Source organism: Macaca nemestrina, chromosome X (assembly GCF_043159975.1).
Source record: "Macaca nemestrina isolate mMacNem1 chromosome X, mMacNem.hap1, whole genome shotgun sequence".
NCBI lineage: Eukaryota > Metazoa > Chordata > Mammalia > Primates > Cercopithecidae > Macaca > Macaca nemestrina.
This window is the reverse complement of record NC_092145.1, coordinates 151,110,543-151,135,885: the sequence shown is the minus strand read 5'-3', so window position 1 is coordinate 151,135,885 and position 25,343 is coordinate 151,110,543. Positions and strand designations below refer to the sequence as shown.

The 25,343-nt window shown below is 49.2% G+C and overlaps 2 protein-coding genes across 3 annotated transcripts in view; one reads left to right on the top strand and one right to left on the bottom strand.

The window, feature by feature from the left end:
• LOC105478109 (G protein-coupled receptor 143) overlaps positions 1-3,915 on the bottom strand; it is a 42,020-nt gene extending 38,105 nt beyond the window's left edge. The window contains exon 1 of the mRNA XM_011735100.2: positions 3,630-3,915. Coding sequence (XP_011733402.2) covers positions 3,630-3,879 — 250 coding nt within the window. The 5' untranslated portion in view covers positions 3,880-3,915. The remainder of the gene's footprint in view (positions 1-3,629) is intronic.
• Positions 3,916-24,182: 20,267 nt separating this feature from the next.
• Positions 24,183-25,343, top strand: part of LOC105478107 (shroom family member 2) — a 164,505-nt gene continuing 163,344 nt past the window's right edge. Inside the window, exon 1 of one of the 2 annotated variants that reach the window (XM_024791642.2) lies at positions 24,183-24,486. In XM_024791642.2, coding sequence (XP_024647410.1) covers positions 24,316-24,486 — 171 coding nt within the window. In that variant the 5' untranslated portion in view covers positions 24,183-24,315. The remainder of the gene's footprint in view (positions 24,487-25,343) is intronic. The other variant, XM_011735095.3, reaches the window with a different exon arrangement.

Sequence of the window (25,343 nt, the reverse complement as noted above, 5' to 3'; positions counted from 1 at the left end):
CAAAAAAAAAAAAAAAACAAAACAAAAAACAAAAAAGAAAGAAAAAAAGAAAAGAACCTGGCGCGGTGGCTCACGCCTGTAATCACAGCACTTTGGGAGGCTGAGGTGGGTGGATCACCTGAGGTCAGGAGTTTGAGACCAGCCTGGCCAACATGGTGAAACCATGTCTCTACTAAAAATACAAAAATTAGCCGGGCATCGTGGTGGGCGCCTATAATTCCAGCTGCTCAGGAGGCTGAGGCACAAGAATTGCTTGAACTTGTGAGGTGGAGGTTTCAGTGAGCCAAGATTGTACCACTGTACTCCAGCCTGGACGACACAGTGAGACTCCGTCTAAAAAAAAAAAAAAAAAGGACACTAGGTAATATAAAGGGGAGAACTGTAAACAACACCAAGCTACATGCTATGTAGTAGTGCTCACTGGTATACATGCTATACACCACTAAACACACACTATGCAATACACTACTAAAATCACATCATATACCAAACACACACCATGTGATACACTACTAAACAAATGCTATGTAATATACTACTAAACACATACCATGTAATATACCACTAAACACACACTATGTAATACACTACTAAAGGACAACTGTGAACACTAAAAAGCTCAAGACATCTTCTCATTATCAAGCCACTGCCAACAAAAACAATGCCTTTCTTCTCTACAGTGCCTTAGAATTTTCAGCATTTATCACTCCTTTGAGCTTAATAAAAGCCCTATCCCACAGGCATTCAAATTTCTTATTTTTCAGTAAGGGGTCCCGATCACCCAGCCTTTTCCTGACTTCTGCTTATTTGCTCACAACCTCATCCACTTCCCTCCTAAAGGCTAACAGATATGCAAGTGTTATTCACTAACCCTCAAAAGATGTTTGGGTACACCTTACTTTTTTAGAGACAGGGTCTTGGCTCTGTCACCCAGGCTAGATCACGGCTCACTGCAGCCTGGAATTCATGGTTTCAAGTGGTCCTCCTGCCTTAGCCTGCTGAGTAGCTGGGACCACATGTGCATGCCACCATGACAGGCTTTTTTTTTTTTTTTTTTTTTTTTTGTAGAGCCTGGGTCTTGTTATGTTGCCCAGGCTAGTCTTGAACTCCTAGGTTCAAGCAATCCGTCCACCACAGCCTCCTGAGTAGTTAGGATAGTTAGGATTACAGGCGTGAGCCACCACACCTTTAGGAAGCCGAAGTAGGAGGATCGCTTGAGCCTAGAAGTTTGACCAGCCTGGGCAAGATGGTGAGATTCCAGCTCTGAAAAAACAATACAAAAATTAGCCAGTGTGGTGATGCGTGCCTGTAGTCCCAGCTACCTGGGAGGCTGAGGTAGGAGGATCCCTTGAGCTCGGAAGTTCAAGGCTGCAGTGAGCTATGATCATGCCACCACACTCCAACCTGGGCAACAGAGTGAGACCCTGTCTCAAATAAAAATAAAGTGATAATGATATTGGGGTTGCAAATGTTTAAAATTATTATGTTTTAGAGCTCTCTCTGAGATCTGAATGGGCAGGATGATGGCGCCTGAGATTTGCTTCACATTAATCTAGTGAGGAGGGTGAAGAGGGGAGCAGATGAGCCGGGTACCTGTACCCCACAAATCCCACATATAGGGATTCACTGTAAGTGTTTCTGTTATAGACTGCATTTATGCATGGTGGAAAGGTTCCAAAATAAAAAAGCTAAACAGAATGGCCAAATCTAGCTTAGAGGCCTGTATAAAGTGTCACATAATAGTTTAAAGCAGATGTTGGCAAGCTCATTCTGTAATATTTTTGGCTTTGGGAGCCATACTTTCTCTGTCCAATATTCACACTGCCCTTGTAGGGTAAAGGCAGCCATGGATAATTCACAAATGCACATGAACAACATAGCTGCATTCCCATCAAACTTTATTTGTAGACATTAACATTTAAATTTCAGTAATAGTCACATGCCAGGAAATATTTTCTAATTTTGATTTTTAAAAACATTTTAGGGCTGGGTGAGGTGGCTCACACCTGTAATCCTAACACTTTATGATGCCAAGGGTGGTGATCTCTTAATTAAGCCCAGGAGTTGGAGACCAGCCTGGGCAACATAGTGAGATGCCATCTCTAAATATATATATATAAATATATGTATATATATATTTACCCTACCATGGTGGCCTGTGGCTGTAGTCCCAGCTACTCGGGTAGCTGAGGTGGGAGGATCGCTTGAACCCAGGAGGTCGAGGCTGCAGTGAGCTGTGATCGTGACACTGCACTCAGCCTGGGCAAGAGGGTGAGACCCTGTCTCGAAAAAATCATTAATTTAAAGAAAAATAGGATGTAAAACCATTCTTAGCTCGTGGGCCCTAGAAAACAGGCAGGATTTGGTCTGAGAGCTGCAGTTTGTGCACCTGTGGTGTAAAAATCATACCCAAAAAGCCTGGATAGGGAAGGGATTTCAGCTTACAAAATACTTGAGAGAATATATAGTGCACAATAGAAAATAATTCACACACGCACATGCACGCACACACACACAGCGAGAGAGAGTGTGTTAATTGTTAGTCTCTCCCTGGTGCAGTTGGGCAAAACCGAGGAAATCTTTTCTGGTTTGGGTTTTGCTTAACTGCGCCATCTGAAGTTTCCCTGTAACAAACACAATAAACGGATTTTTAAAACTCATCGTCCCTTGGATGGGAATTTTACCGACCACATCTGTTTGCAAAACTAACTAGTCGGCTGGGTGCAGTGGCTTATGCCTGTAATCCCAGTACTTTGGGAGGCCGAGGCGGGCGGATTACCTGAGGTCAAGAGTTCGAGAGCAACTTGGCCAACATGGTGAAAGTCCGTCTCTACTAAAAATACAAAAATTAGTTGAGCGTGGTGGCGCGTGCCTGTAATCCCAACTACTCGGGAGGCTAAGGCAGGAGAATCGCTTGAACCCGGGAGGCGGGGGTTGCAGTGAGCAGAGATTGTGCCACTGCACTTCAGCACTTCAGTCTGGGCGAAAGAGCAAGACTCCGTCTCAAAAAAACAAACAAACAAACAAAAAAACCCCTAGTCGTCCCGTCCGGTACCTAGGGAACCGCCTCCGCTTTCTCTTTTCTCTGTGGTTCAAGTGTTCAGACGCCCGGCCCAACCCGCGAGCTGTGGGTTGGGCCATCACCCGGGCACCGATCAAGTTCCAACCCGCGGGCTGTGGGTCCTCACCCGGGCATGGATCAAGTTCCAACCTGCGGGCCATGCGCCCTCACCCGGGCATCGATCCGGTCTCAACCTGCGGGCCACGCACCCTCACCCGGGGACTGAGCAGGTCCAACCCCAGGGCCTCACGCCCTCATCCCAGCACAGAGCAGGTCTCAACCCGCGGGCCGTGCGCCCTCACCCGGACACCAATCAGGTCCCAACCCGCGGGCCTCAAGCCCTCAGCCAGGGACCCAGCAGGTCCCAACCGGCCGGCTACGCGCCCTCAGCCCTGCACCGGGCAGGTTCCAAACCGCGGGCCTCTCGTCCTCACTCCACCACGGAACAGGTCCAAATCCACAGGCCGTGCGCCCTTATCCAGGTACTAGTCGGGTCTCAACCTGCGGGCCACGCGCCCTCACCCAGGCACAGATCGGGTTCCAACCCGCGGGCCGCGCGCGCCCTTACCCAGGCAGCCTAGAAGGTCGCAGGCAGTGGCAGCGCGCAGGATGCGGACCGAGGCCGGTGGGGACGTCGCGGGGGACCCGGGGCCCGCGGGCCGGCGGCCGGGCAGCAGCTGCAGAAGGCCCAGCGCCAAGCGGAGCGCGCTGCTGCCCAGGCAGAGCGCGTGGAAGGCCCGCGGCTGGAAGCTCAGCACGAGTTGCGTGGCCGCATCCCGTGTGGGGCAGCAGAAGGTCCCTAGGCGCGGGGAGGCCATGGGCTGTGCTCACGGACGCGGCTCGGGTGTGCCAGGACCCCGCCGGCCTGCCTGGGTCATGTGCTGGGCGGGCTGGGGGCGGCATCATGCGCCCTGGGCCTCTCCCCCACCCCAACCCCCAGCGCCTGCAGTAGAGCCAGGCTCGGTGGGGGCCGAGCGCACTGGGCTAACGCCACGAGGCCTCACGAGGTGATGCTTGGGCGGGCGGAGAAGGAGGACAGAGAGAGGGAGGGCTGAGAGGAGAGAAAGAGGGAGGAGGAGGAGGGAAGTGGAAGGAGAAGCCGAAAAGTTGGGAAGGTTACCTTTCTCCCCATTTACCAAGCCTTCCTGGTGGTTTCTCTGGCAGCTAGAGCGCCAAACCTGCCATCTTTACTGGTCTTCTAGAGAAACAGGCCTCGTGGACTAGATCTTTCCTATTTGGGACTCTGACATCCTGATTTTGATGCCTTTAAGGCGCTAGAACATGTTCATAAACTGTGACTGATCCCTATAACTGCATTTCTCCTAAGCAGAGATGGTTGTCCAAATAGTGCTTTTTTTATGGCCTCTATCATTCATGGAAATAACCCCACAGAGGCAGGATTTTCATTTACAATTAATGAATGAAACAACCAGATCAATGTTAAAGAAAGAGCAGTAGCTCACACCTGTAATCCCAGCACTTTGGGAGGCTGAGGTGGGCAGATCGCTTGAGCTCAAGAGTTGGAGACCAGAGTGGGCAACATGGCAAAACCCTGCCTCTACTAAAAACACAAAAATTAGCCCAGTGTGGTGGCCCAGGCCTGTGATCCAAGCTACTCGGCAGCCTAAGGCGGAAGGATCACTTGAGCCCAGGAGGTGGAGGTTACTGTGAGCCAAGATAGTGCCAACTGCACTCCAGCCTGAGCGATAGAGCCAGACCTTGTCTCAAAAAACAAAACAAAACATAACTTAGCTGGGCGTGGTGGGGCATGCTTGTAGCCCTAGCTTCTGGGGAGGTTGAGGTGGGAGGATCACTTGAACCCGAGAAGTGGAGGTTGCAGTGAGCGGAGATTACACCACTGCACTCCACCCTGAGCAATGGAGTGAAACCCTATCACACACACACACACACAAACAATTAAATTTAAAAACATTTAAAAAAAGGGAAAAGTGCTCAGCATAAGTATACACAGACACATTTTGCACCTTAACTTTCAGTTCTATTTATTTGGATTTTTCTTAATTGCGTTAATTTTTCTATATGTTTTCTCATACATTGAAAACTCTTGCTTTATTCTACACATGTAAGTTTCAAAATAATATCAGTGTTAATTATTACAATAAGCATACTGTGAGATTTTTTTTTTTTAAGTTCTTCAAGGTTGAAAATAGAAGTGCTCTTTCTAGATTATGGCCTTTATTTTTAAAAAAAGAAAGAAAAAAAATCCAGCTTCATCATATGTATCATCTTCAACAAACCTCATTGGCTCTTTGTGACCACACAAGAGACGCCCTTCCTCCTCTCTCCTGGTAAAATGGGCCCCTCTCTGGGTTTTTTTCAAGTAACCAAAGCGCAGGTGTCCCCATTGTGTTCATGGACTCTCCTCACTTGGCCTCCCACCCCAGCAGCCCAGCTGAATTTCCCCACCAGCTTTGCGGTTTTAAGGAAGGCATGATCTGTGTCGTCTTCCTCTAGGGACAGCAGGACTGGCTTCCCTTGGGCCCCCACAGAAGGCAGGCGGGAGGCTCTACTGCCAGACAGGAAGCGGAGCCTTATTTAACAACAATGGGCTGCAAACTCCACCACTTCAAAAGAGTCCAGATCTGGCATGTCTATAAACGCAGCCAGTTCACTCCACAGCTGCCTTCCTAGAAGTCAGAACAGACTGACGTCTTCAGAAAGCTTAACAGCTCTGCTGGATTACACATTCCATTGTAAAAACAGTCGGAAGCACCAGAGAACTACTGCCCAAGCATTAATGTTTAAAAGCTTGAATTCTAATATCTAATTTGAACAATGGCTCTCTTTCCTTCTGCCTTGGTAAGCAGAGTTGCTTCTGGAGGTTGGTGTAATGGAAAGTGCTTTAAAAGATAAAAATTAAGAGTGTCTGTACATTTGCCTGAAGGATGACGGCCAGTGGGCCAGGCAAAGGGGTCCCTGCATTTGAATCTCTATTTCATGCCCCAGAAAACACACTCCACCTCTCTGCTTCCTATGTGATAACCTGGGAGCACTCTCCAGGGGGCTCTGGCCGACTCTGGTGCCCACTACTCAAGGTCAGTAGTCAGAATCTCATCAGTGAGAAAATAGATATGAATGCAGATTCCTAGGCCCATGGCACAGATGACAATGGTAAAGATGAGCCTCAGAGTAAAGGTGTAGAAGCATGCGTGTAAGACTAAATTTAAAACCCTGCCATCAAAGTGAGAGGAAACTAGAAATTGGTATGAGAGGCTGGGCCCAGTGGCTCACACCTGTAATCTCAGCACTTAGGGAGGCTGAGGCAGGAGGATCACTTGAGCCCAGGAGTTTGAGACCATCCTTGGCAACATAGTGAGATCCCATCTCTACAAAAATCCAAATTAACAGAGCATGCTGCTGTGCACCTGTAGTTGCAGCTACTGGGGAGGATGAGGTGGGAGGATCACTTGAGCCCAGGAGTTTGAGGTTGCAGTGAGCTGTGATCGCACCACTGCACTCCAGCTTAGGTGAACTGAGATGACAAACTTTTTTTTTTTTTCTTTGAGACAGAGTCTTGCTCCATTGCCCAGGCTGGAGTGCAGTGGCATGATCTCAGCTCACTGCAACCTCTGCCTCCTGGGTTCAAGTGATTCTCATGCCTCAGCCTCCTGAGTAGCTGGGACCACAGGTACATGCCATCACACCCGGCTAATTTTTTGTCCTTTTAGTAGAAATGGGGTTTCGTCATGTTGGTCAAGATGGTCTCAAACTCCTGGCCTCAAGTGATTCACCCGCTTTGACCTCTCAAAGTGCTGGGATTACAGGCATGAGCCACCATGCCCGGCCTGACAAATCTTTTCATGAAACAGTACAACTATAAATCTGAGAAAAGTGAAGCAAATACACACGCATGCACTTGGGAGGCAGAAACATCTGGAAGTTTCGTAGATATGGGAGATCCAGGGATGGCAGTGCTGAATATGAACTTTGAGGTATGTGTGCAGAAACAATCGGTCTTTGAGTATATGAAGGTACATCTGTTTTTGCATGAACCCTTCCTCCTTTTTTCCCTCCTTCCCAGTTTAACACCTGAATTCGCTCTCCATTTTCACAGTCTGGGCTGCCTGGGGCATCTGTTCCCTGGAAATGCTCCATCATCTTGGCTTTCTCTCATTCCACAATCCACCATTTACGCACCATTCCCACTTGATCAGATGTACTTGATCAACTGCTGGAAGATGGTTCCTGGGTTTCTCTCCCAGCCAGTTTATTTTTCATGGTGAGTCCCCTGGCATCGAGATGTCTCAACCAAAAGGATGGGGTTTATGGTGAGACTCAGATATCCCTTAGAATCCAGTAGAGGAGGTGGCTGGGAGCAGATGGATGGCAGAAACGGCCTAAGTAAGGAGACTGCCATTCACAATAATTTGAATTTAAATAATAAATAAGATTTATTTATTTATTTATTGAAATGGAGTCTCACTATATCGTCCAGGCTAGAGTGCAGTAGCGCGATCTCAGCTCACTGCAACCTCTGCTTCCCGGGTTCAAGCGATTCTCCTGCCACAGCCTCCCAAGTAGTTGGGATTACAGGCACCTGCCACCACACCCGGCTAATTTTTGTATTTAGAGTACAGACGGGGTTTCACCAAGTTGTCCAGGCTGGTCTCGAACTCCTGACCTCAGGTGATCTGCCCACCTCAGCTTCCCAAAGTGTGGGGATTGCAGGCATGAGTCACTGCGCACGGCCTAATAAATAATTTTTAAATAATATAATAATTTATGGAGTGTAGGCAGGCACTGTGCTTTGAATATTACATTCATTGTCTCATTTAATATTCAGAATGAGCCTTCCAAGTGGGTTTTACTGATACTTAAATTGACATAGCTAATACATGGCCAGGTGCAGTGGCTTATGTCTGTAATCCCAGTACTTTGGGAGGCCAAGGTGGGAGCATTGTTTGAGCCCAGGAGTTCAAGACCAGCCTAGGGCAACATAGGGAGACCCTGTCCCCACCCTCCCCCGCCCCCCAAAAAAAAGCCGGGTGCGGTGGCTCACACCTGCAATCCTAGCACTTTGGGAGGCTAAGGCGGGCAGCTCACCTGAGGTCAGGAGTTCAAGACCAGCCTGGCCAACATGGCGAAACCCCATCTCTACTGAAAATACAAAAATTAGCTAGGTGTGGTGGCAGGCGCCTGTAGTCCCTGCTACTCAGGAGGCTGAGAAAGGAGAATCGCTTGAACCCAGGAGGCAAAAGTTGCAGTGAGCTGAGATCACACCACTGCTCTCCAGCCTGGGTAACAGAGGGAGATTCCTTCTTAAAAAAAAAAAAAATAGCTCGCTTGGTGGGGCCCACTTGTCGTCCCAGCTACTCGGAAGGCTGAGGTGAGAGGATGACTTAAACCTGAGCCCGGGAGGTTAAGACTACAGTGAGCTGTGATCGCGCCACTACACTCCAGCCCAGGCGACGGAGCAAGAACAGGAGAAAGAAAGAAAGAGAAAGAAAGAAAGAAAGAGAGAGAGAGAGAGAGAAAGAAAGAAAGAAAACAGACCAGACAATACATAAGTCCACGGGTATGGCTGGGTGCCAATAAAACTTTATTTACAAAACAGGCAAAGGGCCATAGGCTGCAGTTCCTGTAAGTCTACCACCTGAGGCTCTGGCTTATCTAGCAGCTGCTCAAAAGGCTGGGCAAGAACCCAGAAATGGAGGAGGATTAACACTTAATGGGGCAGACAAACTTATTCCAATGAGAGAAAGGAAGCAGGAAGTCACTGGCAGATGTATTGCTCACCTTTCCTTCCTAGGGAGGTTTCTGAGGAGTGGTTTCATATGTTCCTGTGTAACCAGCTGGGTTTCTTGGGAATCTTGTGGCCAGTTCATAAATGACACTGCTCTTAATTTGCTTTCTTCCTTCCTTGCCTCACCCTGCTTTTGTGCTCACTCCTAGAGTCCTTATAGGCACACAATGTGCCTTAAACTCTGTGCTCAGCTGCTTTTCCTGAGAAGGGATTTCAGCTGCTCCAGCCACAGCCCTCTTTTGGGTCCACCAGATGACCAACAGCATCTCTGCCTTTCATTTAAGTGCAATTCAATGGGAGTTTATGAGTAACATACACAAGTTGATTGAACAATGGTATAGATTCTGTGTCCAATAAATAAGGTAGTGTCACCAAACCTTAATGAAGAAAACAGGCCAGGTGCGGTGGCTCATGCCTGTGATCCCAGCACTTGGGGAGGCCAAAGCGGGCAGATTGCCTGAGGTCAGGGGTTCGAGACCAGCTTGGCCAACATAAAGAAATCCCGTCTCTACTGAAAATACAAAAACTAGCTGGGTGTGGTAGTGCGGTCCTCCCGCCTCAGCCTCCTGAGTAGCTGGGACCACAGGCATACACCATCATGTCTTGCTAATTTAAGAAAAAAAATTATAGAAATGAGGTCTTGCTATGTTGCCCAGGCTGGTCTCGAATTCCTGGTCTCAAGCCATCCTTTCACCTTGGCCTCCCAGAGTGCTGAGATTACAGGCCTGAGTCATCTTACCCAGCCCAAATTGTACATTTTGTAAAATAGGGAGACGTGAAGTGGCAGCAGGCCTGAGCATGGTATGAGTTCCACTTTACCGTGCATTCGCCTGCAGATCTTGTGGAAAGGCAGATCCTGATTCAGGGTTTCTGGGGTGGGGCCTAAGACTGCATTTCTTACAGTCTCCAAGGAGACGTGGCTGCTGCTGGCCTATGGCTCCTACTTTGAGTGCCAAGACCCTAGAGCTTGTATCTTATCCTGAAAAGCAAAGAAAACTCCCAGGCCATATTTGAATTTGTAGAGGACTTGGTTCAAAATAGATGCAGTAAAATTGATTAGCATCCAACTAAGCCATGGAGCATTCTCTCTCCTCTCTCTCTCTTTTTTTTTTTTTTTTTTTGATGGAGTCTCGCTCTGTTGCTCAGGCTGGAGTGTAGTGGTGTGATCTTGGCTCACTGCAACCTCCGCCTCCTGGGTTCAAGCGATTCTCCTGCCTCAGCTGGGATTACAGATGCGTGCCACCACCCCCAGCTAACTTTGGTATTTTTAGTAGAGATGGGGTTTCACCATGTCAGCCAGGCTGGTCTTGAACTCCTGATCTCAGGTGATCCACCCACCTCGGCCTCCCAAAGTGCTAGGATTACAGGCATGAGCCACCGCGCCCAGCTGGAGCATTCTCAATACAGTGGATGAGTCAAGGAGGGAATCATTAGTTGGAGAATGGTGAGCAACGTCCTTCCTCTTGGATTCTGATGTGTTTGGGACTAACCTGGGACAGAAGTCAGGATGCAGGGAGGAAAAGAGAGTAAAGGGAACAGGAAGACAACAGATAAGGACTGAGAGAGGCAAACACAGATTTGTGTTGAAAAATATAATGTCCTGACAATTTTCTCCTGTTGAAACTTAAAGGAGCGTTTCCATCCTGTCTGATAAAATAGGAAGCCAGTATTGTGATAAACTCCCAGGAGAAGCTCTTGCTCAAGTGGGTAGCACATTGCCCTCCCATGGACCTATCCATGGCTAAGCTCCTAATTCATCACACTCCATTTTAAATGCTTTCTCCATGAAAGTCAACTAGTCTGTTGTTAACTGTGAGAACAAGTGAAAATGGAAGGTAAAACAGGGTTTGCTTCACAGTGATTCGATTACCAATTCACAATTAAATCTGGCGGAACACGTCTATTTCGAAAAGAACTATTGAACTGGGCTCAGTGGCTTACGCCTTTGGAAGGCTGAGGTGGGAGGATCGCTTGAGCTCAGGAGTTCAAGACCAGCCTTGGGCAACATAGTGAAACCTCATCTCTACTAAAATTCAAAAAAATTAGCCAGGTGTGGTGGCATGCACCTGTGGTCCCAGCTGCTGTTGGGGGCTGAGGTAGGAGGATTGCTTGAGCCTTGAGAGTTGAGGCTGCAGTGAGCCCTGATAGTGTCACTGCACTCCAGCCTGGGTAAAAGAGCAAGATCCTGTATCAAAAAAAAAAATGATATTGATAACAGTCTGATGGAGTAAATATGCCAAAAGTAACCATTTTCATATAGCTCAGAGTTGAAACTGGCATTTGTGATAGAATAAACAGCAAGTAGAAAGAAAAGGAAACAAGACAGATATAAAAAGCTGATTGTGGTATGAGTAGTTGATGCTATTATTTTAAATGTTTAATGACTACCACAACAGAGCCACAAAAAATGAACGAGTACGGACTATTAAAGATAGTTCAATGTTTATTTAAATTAACATCAAGTGCGGTATTTTACATGTAAATTCACATTTCATGCTTTTTCTGATGTGCAAGAAAGCATACATAATTCTACACTCCTTCATGGTGAGAATCATGCTCACATTTGCCTTCCTAAAGACATGTGTCTACATTTCTTCATGAGAATGTCAGAGTTTCAGTTCAGTTCACCTTATCCTATATGGTGACATTTGGACTTTTCAGCTCAAAAGGAGAAACAGTTTTTCCAAAAAAGGAATGTAATGATTTTGAGACCTGATGCTTAGCTATGTACTTGAGTTCAGTTGACAAACGCCCAAGGCCCATTAAAAGCAAACACTTTTATATAAATCTGCTCTCTTTGGAGTGGCTTTGAAAGTATACACACACACGCGTGCACACACACGCACACACATATACTTTTTGTCAGATCTACAAACAAAATGGACTCTTCATTGAATTTTAGAAAAATTGCCCTGGCACGGTGGTTCACACCTATAATCTCAGCACTTTGGGAGGCTGAGGCGGGTGGGTCACTTGAGCTCCGGAGTTCAAGACCAGCCTGGGAAACATGGCAAAACCCCGTCTCTACCAAAAATACAAAAGCATGGTGGTGCGCGCCTGTGGTCCCAAATACTTGGGAGGCTAAGGTGGGAGGATCGCTGTAGCCAGGGAAGTTGAAGCTGCAGTGAGCCGAGGTCGCGCCACTTCACTCCAGCCTGGGGTGACAGAATGAGACCCAGTCTCATAATAATAATAAAGAATTTTAGAAAAATTACACACACTTCATTGACAGCCAAATTGAACTTAGAAAAGAAGTTTTATTTGTGCTTTTAAGATCATGAATGATGAAAATGGTTTGTTCAATCAAAAGCCAGCAGACCCAGCCAGATGCAATGGCTCACACATCTAATCTCAGTGACTTGGGAGGCTGAGGTGGAATGATCACTTGAGGCCAGGAGTTCGAGACCAGCCTGGGCAACATGGCGAGACCCCTTCCCACACCTCCCATTTGCATCTCTTATAGAAAAAAAAAAGTCAGTAAATCCATTCCAATTTGAAATGATGTCCCAAATGTATAGATGTTCTTGAATATCCTATCTCCTACTAAAGTCAGAAGACAGAAATCCCACTAGGACGCCAGCTTCTGTGTTTCCTGGCAGGATTCAGTTCCTTGTGGGCTGTCTCCAAGGCTGTGTAGTTCCTTGTCACATGGGCCTCCCTGCAGGGCAGCTCACAACAAGGCTGGTTGGTTCCTCACAGTCAGCAAGAGAGAGTCCACCACAGCTGCTCTCAGGGCCGCTGCAGTGTTCCTGTCCCACTTCTGCTGGTCAGCCAGTCCAGGCTGCCCCTGGGGGTGGACACTTCAACTCCCAGGGTTGGCTGGCTCCTCAGGATCCCTGAGTGAGTTCCTGCCACCTGAGCATGTCTTCCTACAAAGAGGGGCAAGGGCTGGCAGCTGAGAGTGAAGAAAATCTTTAATGGATGGAAGGAGAAGTCCATCCTGGGGTGACTCCAGGTAGCGTCTGCTGCCCTCCCCATCCAGAATTAAATGTGCTTAGTTTGACCTTGTGGAAAGGCCAAAAATGCTTAGGGTTGATTACACAACTTTGAGAAAGTAAAACTTGTTGCAGTGGCTTAGAGTTTGGAATTGAACCCCTTCTTCTCCTCCCCGGGGGAATTTGGCAGCTCTGCAAATATTCCACATAAGGAATTTTTTTAATTGTTTGTTTTGTGGTTTTTTTGAGACAAGGTCTCACTCTGTTGCCCAAGTTGGAGTGCAGTGGTGTGATCAGGGCTCACTGCAGCCTTAACCTCCTGGGCTCAAGCGATCCTCCCATCTTAGCCTCCTAAGTAGCAGAGATGACAGGCGTGTGCCACCATGCCCAGCTAACTTTAAAAAAATGTAAAGACAGGGTCTTATTATGTTGCCCAGGCTAGTCTGGAACTCCTGGCCTCAACCAATCCTCCCACTTTGGCCTCCCAAAGTGCTTGGATTATAGGTGTGAAAGGAATGGGTTTTGAACACAGACTTAGAATCCAGACAGCCTGATCCGTGCTGGTTGTTTGGTATTGATCTGGCTGAATGAAACATGAGAGTCTTGGACTGTGTCCATCCTCTGGAAAACAGTAGAAATTCATGAATGGAGAAATGGTGCCTAAGGGTAGAACTTCAGCTGTACAACAGGCAGATAATGATTCTGTGAGCCAGGTAGTCTCAGCATGGGAAGAGAGGTGGGTTGTGTCCTGAGAAGAGGAAAGTTCAGTGATATTATATGATTGCCTTCCATGGACCAGGAATATCAGATACGCATCGTCTTTTGTAATTCTCACCTCCACCCCTGTGGCTCCTCTGTTTTATCCCTTCTTAATGCATGAGGCACCAGAAGAGGGGAAGGAACTCGTCTAAGGTCACACATCTGGTGGAGTTGAGAATCAAACCCAGGCGGATGATGCCATGAGTACTGCCACAAGACTGGGACTGGGGATGCCCCTTGCAGTCACCAAGAGTGTCTGCAAACTAGTCAGACAAGAAAATGCATCTTCTCACCCCACCCTCTTGAAGCTGCACTTTTCTTTTCTTTTTTTTTTTTTTTGAGATGGAGTCTTGCTCTGTCACCCAGGCTGGAGTACAGTGGCACGATCTCAGCTCACTGCAACCTCCACCTCCCGGGTTCAAGCAATTCTCCTGCCTCAGCCTCCCCAGTAGCTGGGATTACAGGCGCCCACCACCATGCCTGGCTAATTTTTGTATTTTTAGTAGAGACGGGGTTTCACCATGTTGGCCAGGCTGGTCTTGAACTTCTGACCTCGTGGTCCACCCACCTTGGCCTCCCAAAGTGCTGGGATTACAGGCGTGAGCCACCATGCCCGGCCGAAGCTGCACTTTTCTTGAAGTCCACTTTTCAGAAGGCTGAGGCAGGTCGCAGGTGGCCAAATTTGATGCTAAGTGCAACTGTGGTTTCAAGGAAGTGTGTGTGTGTGTGTGTGGGGGGGGCAGAGTGGGCTGGGGTGACGAGAACAGACATGCCTATACACATATTACATACTTAGCACATTATACTAACACATTAAAATGAGATGACTCTGGGATGACTATGTGCTTTGGAGTCCACCTTCATACAAGACTGTGAAATCTCATGTATCTAACAAAAAGGACTTAATTCCTCCTTAACCATAGACTTTGGCTAATTTTGCAATGACTGCTTCCCAGGCACTTAAATGGTCTTGAGTAGAGAATAGGAAACACACATTAACCTCAGGGGCATGGCCTGCGGTTAAAGCTGACCTGCAGGCAGACAGCACGGCTTCCCTCAACACTGCACTGCGCCCTGCGGAGACATTGTCCGTGATGCTCACTAGAACACATGTCAGGATCAGGAGCATGCAAAGGCACTAACATACACAATGTGGTCAGTTACTCCTCAGAGCAGAGCCTGATGGTTTAAGAGCAGTGGCCCTTTACCCCTAAGTCCTCGGGGTGATTGCTTTGTCCTGGTTTGAACATCTAGTGACCTAGAGTAAACGTAACGTGTGTATAACCTGAGATTCTTAAATTTGTGACATTTCTTCTTTTTAGAGACAGAGTCTTGCTCTGTTGCCCAGGCTGGAGTACAGTGGCACCATCACAGCTCACTGCAGCTCCTGGGTTCAAACCATCCTCCTGCCCCAGCCTCCCCAGTAGCTGCAACTATAGGCACACGACACCATGCCTAGCTTTTTTTTTTTTTTTTGGTAGAGATGGGGACTGGCCATGTTGCCAAGGCTGGTCTTGAACTCCTGGCCTCAACTGATCCTCCTGCCTTGTCCTACCAAAATGCTGGGATTACAGGTGTGAGCCACTGTACCTGGCCCAAACTTGTGACAGTACTTAATTTTATTTTTGAGACAGGGTCTCACTCTATCGCCCAGGCTGGAGTGCAGTGGAGTAGTTATGGCTCACTGCAGCCTCCAACTCTCAGGCTCAAGCAATCCTCCCACTTCAGCCTCCCCAGTGGCTGGGACTACAGGTACACTACCATGATCGGCTAATTGTTTTCTATTTTTTGTAGAGATGGGGTTTCACCATGTTGCCCAGACTGGACGTTTCTTTATTACAGGAGTCAGAAAACTCTAAAAGATGAGCCAGATGGTAAATCCTTCAAACTTTGTAGGCCACCTGGTCTTTGTTGCAATTACCCATCTCTGCCATAAGAACCATGAAGTGTCCACAGACAGGAGGTAAAGGAATGGGCATGGCATTGTGTCAATAAAACTTGATTTGGAGGAACAGATGGACATAATTTACCAACCCCCACTGTATTGTAGCAAACTAAGTAAAACATAACAACAATAAAATAAGAAATATGCGTGGGCTTTTGAAATGTGTATTTGCTGGATTTTTAAGAGTATTTTATTCCGCTTTACAAAATAAAAGAAACTCACTCAGCCAGGCGTGGTGGCACACACCTGTAGTCCCAGCTACTCAGGAGACTGAGGTGGTAGGATGGCTTCAGCCTGGATTGAGCCTACAGTGAGCTATGATTGCACCACTGCACTCCAGCCTGGGCAACACAGTGAGACCCTGCTGTTAGCTTGCTGGGCAGCCATGGTGTGAACTGCATCTCTCAGGGAGAGAATGTGACACATTTCAAAATCCCATACATATCGTATTTTATTGTTATTTTGTTTTACTTAGTTTGCTACAATAGAGCAGGGATTGGTAAATTATCTCCATCTGCTTCTCTAAATAAAGTTTTATTGACACAATTCCATATCTATTCCTTTTAGAGACCCTGTGTCTAAAAAAAGAAAAGAAAGAAAAAGAAAGAAGTCACTTCAAATTAATTATCATCATCTCTGCCTTATCATTGTACCTGAAGCATCTGGGATGTGTACCACCTAAAATTATGTACATGGCCGTTTTGTAATTCATTCCAGTCTGAGTAACATAGTGAGACTCCATCTCTTAAAAAAAATAAATAAATAAAAAGAGGAAAAACAGGAGACAATATGTAATGAAGCAAGTGGCTTACGAGAAATGTTGGATGCATACATTAAGTAGAGAGTATGTGAGCCATAGATAGATAGAGAGGGACGGAAGAACCAACAAGGACCCAAATATTCCTGAGGTCTTACATTGGTTAGCATTGGTGATGTCCATTCTGGCCACCCATGTCCTCTCTCTGAGAGACACAACTCACACCATGGCTGCCCAGCAGGCTAACAGCAAGCCACACCTATGGCCAAGAACACTCGCTCCCACGTCTTTCTGACAGAGCTGCAGTGCTGACACCAAGCACCTTCCATCTGCTGATCCCCTCACTCATGCTCAGTTGGGGTCCCCCAACTGCATGGTCAGAAGGGTGGGATGAAGTGGCAGGAAGGAGAAAAAAGAGAGAGAGAGACAGGTGTACATTGGCACTGAGTAACTCCAGATTAAGGTAGTGTGGTCCTTTCCCCAGCTGATATCTGGCCCTAAATGCATCCACCTTGAGCCTGGGAGACTGAGGCTGCAGTGAGCTGTGATTGTGCCACTTTCCTGACTGGGCAACAGAGTGAGACCCTGTCTCAACAACAACAACTACAAAAAAAAAAAAAAAAAAGAGAGAGAAAGAAAAAAAGATACATTTTTCTTGTTCTAAGCCATAATGGTAATTTGTACACACAGCCCTGGGAAACTCATACAGTATCCCAAAGGCATGTCAAACTCCACCTGCTGAAGTGGAAATCATTGCCTCCCCTCCCTGGCTCTTGCACTTCTTCCACTTCCAATCTTCCATTTATCTGTCTCTCAACTCAGTTACTTAGCTCAGAAACCCAGGAGTTAGTTTTAACACACCCCCCACCCTCCCGCACTTCATTTCGAGGTCTTTGAGCCCTCTACACCCACGCCGCCAGCCTCCACTGTCCACTGTCTTCCTGGGAGCATCTGCCCTTTATCACACCCTTGTTTTCTGCTCATGCTAGCCAAGCCAGGCAGCCAAGCCTCCAGGTGCTCCCCTCCTCCACCGGAAACCCGCAATCACCAGGAATTCCCATCCTCAGCCTCCTCTCTCAGTGGCCCCTTCTGGAGGAGGCATGGAGGGACACCTCGCCCTCCCTGACTGTGCCTCCTCCAGCCACGGAGCACGGGCTGCTTTCCTCCCCACACCCCTCCTGACCACCTTGCTCGGGCAGGGGGTGGTGAAGGCGGCTTCCTGGCCCCAATCACCTTTTTCCACCTGCTTTCTCCCCACTTAAATCCCCTGCCTTGAGGCTGCTGGTGTCCTGGGCTCATACCGCCCTGTTCTCTGTGCAGGTGAAGTCATTTGCTGACTCTGGAGTCACTCTCCTTCATTCCCTGGCTCACTATCACCCTTTTATTCTATTTTATTTTATTTTATTTTTATTTTTGAGATGGAGTCTCGCTCTGTTGCCCAGGCTGGAGTGCAGTGATGTGATTTCGGCTCACTGCAACCTCCGCCTTCCGGGTTCCAGCAATTCTCCTGCCTCAGCCTCCAGAGTAGCTGGGATTACAGGCGCCCACCATGATACCCAGCTAATTTTTGTATTTTTAGTACAGACGGGGTCTCACCATGTTGGCCAGGCTGGTCTCGAACTCCTGACCTCAGGTGATCCGCCTGCTTTAGCCTCCCAAAGTTCTGGGATTACAGGCATGAGCCACCACGCCTAGCCTACTGTCACCCTTTTCCACCATTCTCCAGTGATAAATCAGGATGGTTCCAATGTTTTTGTTGATGAGTCTCACAGTTCTGCAGCCTCGTGGCTCCTCCACTGGAGATCTTGTTCTCCTTGCACAGAGCCACCACGCTGAGGTCACACTGTGGTCTTTGTTACCTACCGGTGGTAGCTGAGTCTCTCCACCCTCTCCAGGCCCCCTCCAGGACACTCAGCTCCATGTGGGAATGGGTTGTGCTGGGTGACGGCAGACTTGTTGAAAGAATGAGCTCTGTGGTCACCAAGAGAAGGCACTATTGGAGGGTCGCTTTGTGCATCGAGACAGCCTTTTTGAAACTGATTTTGACATTATTCTCCTGAGAAGTTGCGTAAGAACTGGATTCACTAAGATATTTCTGCCTTCCTGTCTTTAAGCAGATCAACTTTCCATGAAGGAGCTTCCTATCAGCCTGCAGCCTGTGTTGGGGGGTGGAGGCGCCACCAGAGGAACCCTCACCCCCACTTCCTCTCAGCCACCAGGATGCAGCTTTGTCTTTAAGACTTGGATGAGCTTTGAAATATTTCAGGATAAAGAGTGGGTGAAGGATGAAACAAGAGCTCTACTTTTGTGTCCATTTGAAATTTCCACAATGAACGATGAAAACTAAAATATTTTACTTATGGCTTTATTTATTTATTTACTTTGGAGAGAGGGTCTCCCTCTGTGGCCCAGGCTGGAGTGCAGTGGTGCAATCTTGACTCACTGCAGCCTTGACCTCTGGGGCTCCAGCGATCCTCCCACTTTAGACTCCCAAAGTGTTGAGATGACAGATGCAGGCCACCACACCTGGCCCTTATGGCTTTATTATCATTTTTAACATTCTAATTTCTCTCCTGTTAAAACTTTTGTAGTTAAAAGTGGTTTAGCACTTAATTGTACTGATTTTTCATGAGATGTCATTTCCTTTTCCTCACTGCTACAGTTAATGTTTCATATTTCCTGCACCATTACATTCCCCCACCCCGTCCCGGCCCCCACCCCAAGTATTGGGCAAGTAAAAAGTGCTCAAGAAATGTATGCTTATTGGCAATTTTATTAAAATACAAAAAAACAGGCTGGGTGCAATGGCTCATGCCTGGAATCCCAGCATTTGGGGAGGTCGAGGCAGGAGGATCACTTGAGGCCGGGAGTTCAAGACCAGCCTGGGTAATATAGCAAGACCTCATCTCTACAAATAATAAAAAAATTAGTTAGGCATGGTGGTACAGGTCTGTGGTCTCAGCTATTCAAGAGGCTGAGGTGGGGGAATTGCTTGAGTCCAGGCAGTTGAGGCTGCAGTGAGTCATGATTACACCACTGCACTCCAGCATGGGTAACAAAGTGAGACCCTTTCTCCAAAATACAAAACAAAATAAAGCAAAACATAGTCAATGGCTTTCTAAAGCAATTTTAAAATGTTTCTTTGTGACAGAGTTTTGCTCTGTCGCCTAGGATGAAGTACAGTGGCATAATCCCGGTTCACTGCAGCCTCTGCCTCTCAGGCTCAAGCGAGCCTCCCACCTCAGCCTCCGGAGTAGCTGGTACTGCAGACATACACTACCACGTCGGACTAATTTAAAAACTTTTCTTTAGAGACGGGGTCTCCTTATGTTGCCAAGCTGGTCTTGAACTCCTGGGCTCACGCGATCCTCCCACCTGGGCCTCCCAAAGTGCTGGGGTTACCAGTGTGAGTCAGTGTATCCTGCCCATAGATTTCCTTCAACTGCATCACTCTTGTGTTCTCTGATCTTGATTGATCCTGTGCCAGTCTGAATTAATAGAAACACAGTGGGTTTAGTAGGAAATGGCTAATATTGCCTTTTAAAAAAGGTTTTCTGGAAGGCTTGACCCTACGGAGCCACTATTTGAAATATGAAAGTAAAATTTTGGAACTCCATCTTCTACCACATTTTATAATGAGTATAAATCTCTTTTCTTTTTAGAACAAAAAGCTAAAATAATTTGAGCTCTATTTCATAAAGAGGATTAGCTATTAGTGAAGTCGCTGAAAGGTGGTTAATTTGCCTTTCATTCATTAATTCATTCACTGTTGACAAAGTGAAAGCAGAACTATCCTCAGTTTCATCTATCTCTTCTCTCTCATAGGAAATAAACCTCAGATTAGAAAAAGTGGCCGGTGATCGGCTGCGGTGGCTCACACCTGATCCCAGCACTTTGGGAGGCCGAGACGGATGGATCACCTGAAGTCAAGAGTTTGAGACCAGCCTGACCAACATGGCGAAATCCCATCTCTACTAAAAATACAAAAATTAGCCAGACAAGGTGGCACATGCCTGTAATCCCAGCTACTTGGGAGGCTGAGGCAGGAGAATCACTTGAACCTGGGAGGCAGAAATTGCAGTGAGCCAAGATCTCACCATTGCACTTCAGCCTGGGTGATAAGAGCAAAACTCCATCTCAAAAAAAAAAAAAAAAAAAAAAAAGAAAAGAAAAAGAAAAAGTGGCCAGGTGCAGTGGCTCATGCCTGTAATCCCAGTACTTTGGGTGGCTGAGGTGGGTGGATCACTTGAGCCCAGGAGTTTGATACCAGCCTGGACAACACAGTGAGATCCCATTTCTACAAAAAATAAAAAATTAGCCAAGCGTGGTGGTGGCATATGCCTGTAGTCCCAGCTACTTAGGAGGCTGAGGTGGGAGGATCACCTGACCCTGGGGCTATCAAGCTTCAGTGAGCCGTGATCGTGCCACTGCACTCCAGCCTGGGTGACACAGTGAGACTCTGTCTCAAAAAAAAAGAGAAAAAAAAAAAAAAAAAAAGAAAGAAAGAAAAGAAAAAGAAAAAGCGAAACAAACACCTAAGGCTACTGAATCCTCAGGGCAGGCGCTCATAGGGTCGTACTCCTTGCAGGTCCAGAAGAGAGTATATGCTCACCGTATTCTCTGAGCAATGAACAACCACAGTGAGAAATTACACAGAACAAACATGCCCCTCAGCTTTCCAAAAGGACGAAAGACTAACGTGGACAAATGGATTCTGCCTCTGAAAATTCCACCAGAGTTGTGAGTTCTCAGAAAAGAAAGCCATCTACTAGGGGTCCACACACCGGTTCAATGTCATACTAAACTCTCCCAATGGGGGTGCAACGCTGATCAACTGGGGTGATGCCTTTCAGCCATGAGATATATTTTCACAAGATGATTGTCAGTGTCTTGACAAAACAAACACAATATAGAAGTGCTGTCGTCGGACCTAGACCATAGTAACCCCAAGAATATCATAAAAGGATTTATGACTCTGAGCAGGCACCTGTCTCATAGCAGGCCACACAAGTCTTGGTTCAGTCCTTTACAGCATAACATCATTATAGATAGCAGCCTCATAAATATTCCAACCGTCCTAAGATGGATGCTTAATGTGAAGATTAAAAAACCAAAAAACCTCAGCTAAACACAGTTTAGTAAGGATGGATGTAAATTTCCAGCTAAGTTTAAGAACAAGGGAGTCCTTTTAAACAAAAAGTATAAACCTTTCAAGTGGCAGATGGGTAATCTGACAATGATTATATACGGTGAACATAAAATGTTAAAGATGACTTTGGGGCTGTATAGAATAATGCTGGATTTATGGAGACAATGAAATCACTGTCTCTGCTTTATAGTGAGTCTAGTGGTCTGAATTTTAGCCCCAGGTAAGAGCTTAGACTGAAGTCTATACCAGCTTGGGGTGGGGAGGTAGGGAGTGGCCTATTTTGGGAGAAGGACATGTCTGAAAACTTTAATAAGCACACTGGGTATATTTAGATGGCTCTTTATCTTTTGATTTATCATATCTATCCATTTCTGAAACTTTGTGAGATAACTGGATTTACATGTAGTTGTAATGTGTCCAGATTTGGTTCCTTCTGGTGGGTTCTTGGTCTGACTTCAAGAATGAAGCCGCAGACCTTTGCTGTGAGTGTTACAGCTCTTAAAGGTGGCACAGACTCCAAGAGTGAGCAGCAGCAAGATTTATTGTGAAGAGTGAAAGAACAAAGCTTCTACAGCATGGAAGGGGATGGGAGCGGGTTGCCGCTGCTGGCTGGGGTAGCCAACTTTTATTCCCTTATTTGTCCCCACCCACATCCTGCTGATTGGTCCATTTTAAAACCTCTAGCTGGCCGGGCGCGGTGGCTCAAGCCTGTAATCCCAGCACTTTGGGAGGCCGAGACGGGTGGATCACGAGGTCAGGAGATGAGACCATACTGGCTAACACGGTGAAACCCCGTCTCTACTAAAAAATACAAAAAACTAGCCGGGCGCGGTGGCGGGCGCCTGTAGTCCCAGCTACTCGGGAGGCTGAGGCAGGAGAATGGCGTGAACCCGGGAGGCGGAGCTTGCAGTGAGCTGAGATCCGGCCACTGCACTCCAGCCTGGGCGACAGAGCGAGACTCCGTCTCAAAATAAATAAATAAATAAATAAAAAATAAAATAAAATAAAACCTCTAGCTAACCACAGAGTGCTGATTGGTGCATTTTACAAACCTCTAGCTAATGTCACAACCTGGATATGGACATTGATACAATCCAGCAAGCCTTTTCAGATTTCCCATTTCACGTGCATTTAGTTCTGTGCAATTCAGTTCTGTGCAAATTAATTTGGCAGACTCCTGTGACCATCACCACAGTCAAGATACACTTGACTGGATTCTGAGAGGCACATTCTTCTAACTCAAGGCATTCAGAGACTGTAGTTGGAAGTTAATTATGGGGCAGTCCACGTGCCCAGCGCCATGACAGGTGCCCACTGGAGCTGGGACTCCGAATTCAATTGGCTGCATGAGACACCCCCACAGAATGCACCCCTCTCACTTGACCTCTGAAGAAACAGACCAGAGCTGAGATTTCTTGTCCCAGTTTGACACTGGCAGAACCCAGACCCGGGGACCCCTGACTCTCTGTCCAGTGCTCTCCGAGCCTGTCCTGGATGGGTACTCCAGAATCGTCACCTCCGGAAAGGGCTTGGATGGAGCTGCTTAGAGGAAAGCAAAGAGGTGTTCACCAGCGTTCAGCTACGTATACAAACGGCAAGGAAAACAGCTTTTTTGCAAAGCATGTAAATACCTATCCATGCAGGTATTTTAGACCAGAGTTTCATGGAAACTGAAACCGAGCAGGAAGAGGTGGCACACGTGTTTTGTCCGCAAACTTTCACCAATCCCAGACCACCACCTCCCCTTTTCGGGGATGTAAACGTGGGAGACTTGAAGACCTTGTGGCCCAATCCTAGGCGAGTGGGGCCAGCGTCTAGACAGAAAGGCTTTCCGCGCGGTGGCTGTGGGAGGAGCCGTGGGCAGGCGCTGCGGGAGGCCTCTGCGGGAAGGTGGGAAGGCCCTCGCTGAAACGGGGCACGGTCCTTCTGCGCCCGCCTTCCGAGCCTCTCCAGAGGCCGGACCCGCGCCCGGCTCAGGCTGCTGGGGGGCGCCCTTCCCCGCTCTCCAAGTCCGGAGTGTGAGTGCGCGCAGGGCCGCGCCGGACGAGCGGTTTCCCTGCCCCGGGCAGCGGGCACACCGCGGGCACCGGGGCCTCCCGCAGCACTTCCGCTCTCACCTGCGCGGCAACCCGCATCCCGCGGTGCGTGAGAACAAAGTGGGGGCGCCGGCGGGCCGCGCGCCCCGAGACGGAGGAGGCCGGGGCTCCGGACACGCCACACCGCGCCCGCCGCCTCACCTGCCGCCTCACCTGCCCGGTCCCGGCCTCCAGCCGGCGGACGGGGGCGCCCAGAGCCTCGAAGCACTGCCGAGCTCTAGCGCGGGAGGAAGGGCCCGACCTGGCGCCGGGGCCTCCGTCCCCGTCCCCGCCCGCGCGGGCTCCGCCAGCCCCGGGGCGCGCGCTCCTCGACCCCGACCCCGCCGAACGGCGCGCGCGCCTGAGCGCCCCTCCCGGCCCGCTCCCCTCCTCCGGACGAGAGAACTGGGGCGCGCCCCTCCCCAACCCTCCCCGGTACGAGCGGCCGCGTGGGACCCCGAGCGCGCACCTGAACCCCGCCCCTCACTCTGCGGGCCCCGGGCTGGACCCCTTGGCGCGCTCCCCGGGCCCGGCCCTGCGGCGCGAGCTCCCGAGCGCGCCTGCCCCGCCCCCGCCGGCCCCGCCCCCTCCCGCCCCCTCCCGCCCCCTCCCGCCCCCTCCCGCCCCCTCCCGCCCCCTCCCGCCCCCTCCCGCCCCCTCCCGCCCCCTCCCCGCCGGCCCTGGCCCCAGCCTGGGCCCCGGCCCCGCCTCCTCTCGGCTAGCCCTCCGGGCTCCCTCCGCTGCCGGGCCGGCACTTTCTTTCCAAGTTACGGCGCAAGTTCTGCTGTGCCCGGAGCCTCCCTCACGATCCCACGGCCGGGACTGCCCGGAGTGCATGGGTGCGGGCCAGGGACGCTGAGCGGACGCGCCATGGAGGGCGCCGAGCCCCGCGCGCGGCCCCAGCGCCTGGCCGAGGCCGAGACCGAGACGCGGGCGGCCGACGGCGGGCGCCTGGTGGAGGTGCAGCTGAGCGGCGGCGCCCCGTGGGGCTTCACCCTGAAGGGCGGCCGCGAGCACGGCGAGCCGCTGGTCATCACCAAGGTAAGGCGGCCGCCGGGCGCGGGCGGTGACAGCCCGGAGCTGGCCGCGCTGCGGGGCGCGTCGGGGTAGGGGCGCGGGAGGGGTGGTAGGCTCGCGCCCCCGGCTCTGGCGCGCGCGTCTGCTGGGGTCACCTGCGGAGACTGGGCGCCTGGACCAGCGTGGGCGTGTGGTCCTGGCGGTTCCCCGCGCCTCGCAGAGTTTAAATGGCTCCTGTTCCGAGTCCTCTTCCCCTCCCCCTCCCTCCTCCGGGCAGGGGCCTGGCCGGGTCCTCTGGCACTCCCGGGCCCGCCAGCGGCGGCCTGCACCTGGGGGGCTGCCCGGAGGCCAGGGGAGGAACGTGTCCCCTAGCCGTCCCCACCTGTGTTTGCCTCTCTGGGGTCCCTGGTTCGGCACACCTTGGACCCGTGCCTGTGATCACTACGAAACCCAGAGTAGCAGCTGTCGCCGGCGCAACTTCTCTATTCCCTTCAGCCCATCAATGTTTACTGACTTTTCGGCTTCCAGTCCCAGATCCCCTGCGCACTGGATACCTGCGCAAACTTAGAGAAACCTGAAAGCCTGCTTCTTAAGAGCAGGACCCTAGTTCTAATAATAAGAAAGAAATTCCAGCTGTATCTCATCAGGAATGTTGTGTGTGTGTGGTTTGCTTTAGAACATTGAATTTTCTTGTCTCAAAACAAAATCCATCTGGAAACTTACCAGTTGAACCTGTATGAACTTGTAAAAGCAAACACATAAACAACAGTCTAGTCACCCTATGTTCTGGTTAAAAGTGTGTAGTGGTCAGTTTCTCTGGGAAGGGTTGAGTCGGACCTTTCGTATGGACGAAGTTCCTTTTCAAATGTAAGGATTCTTGG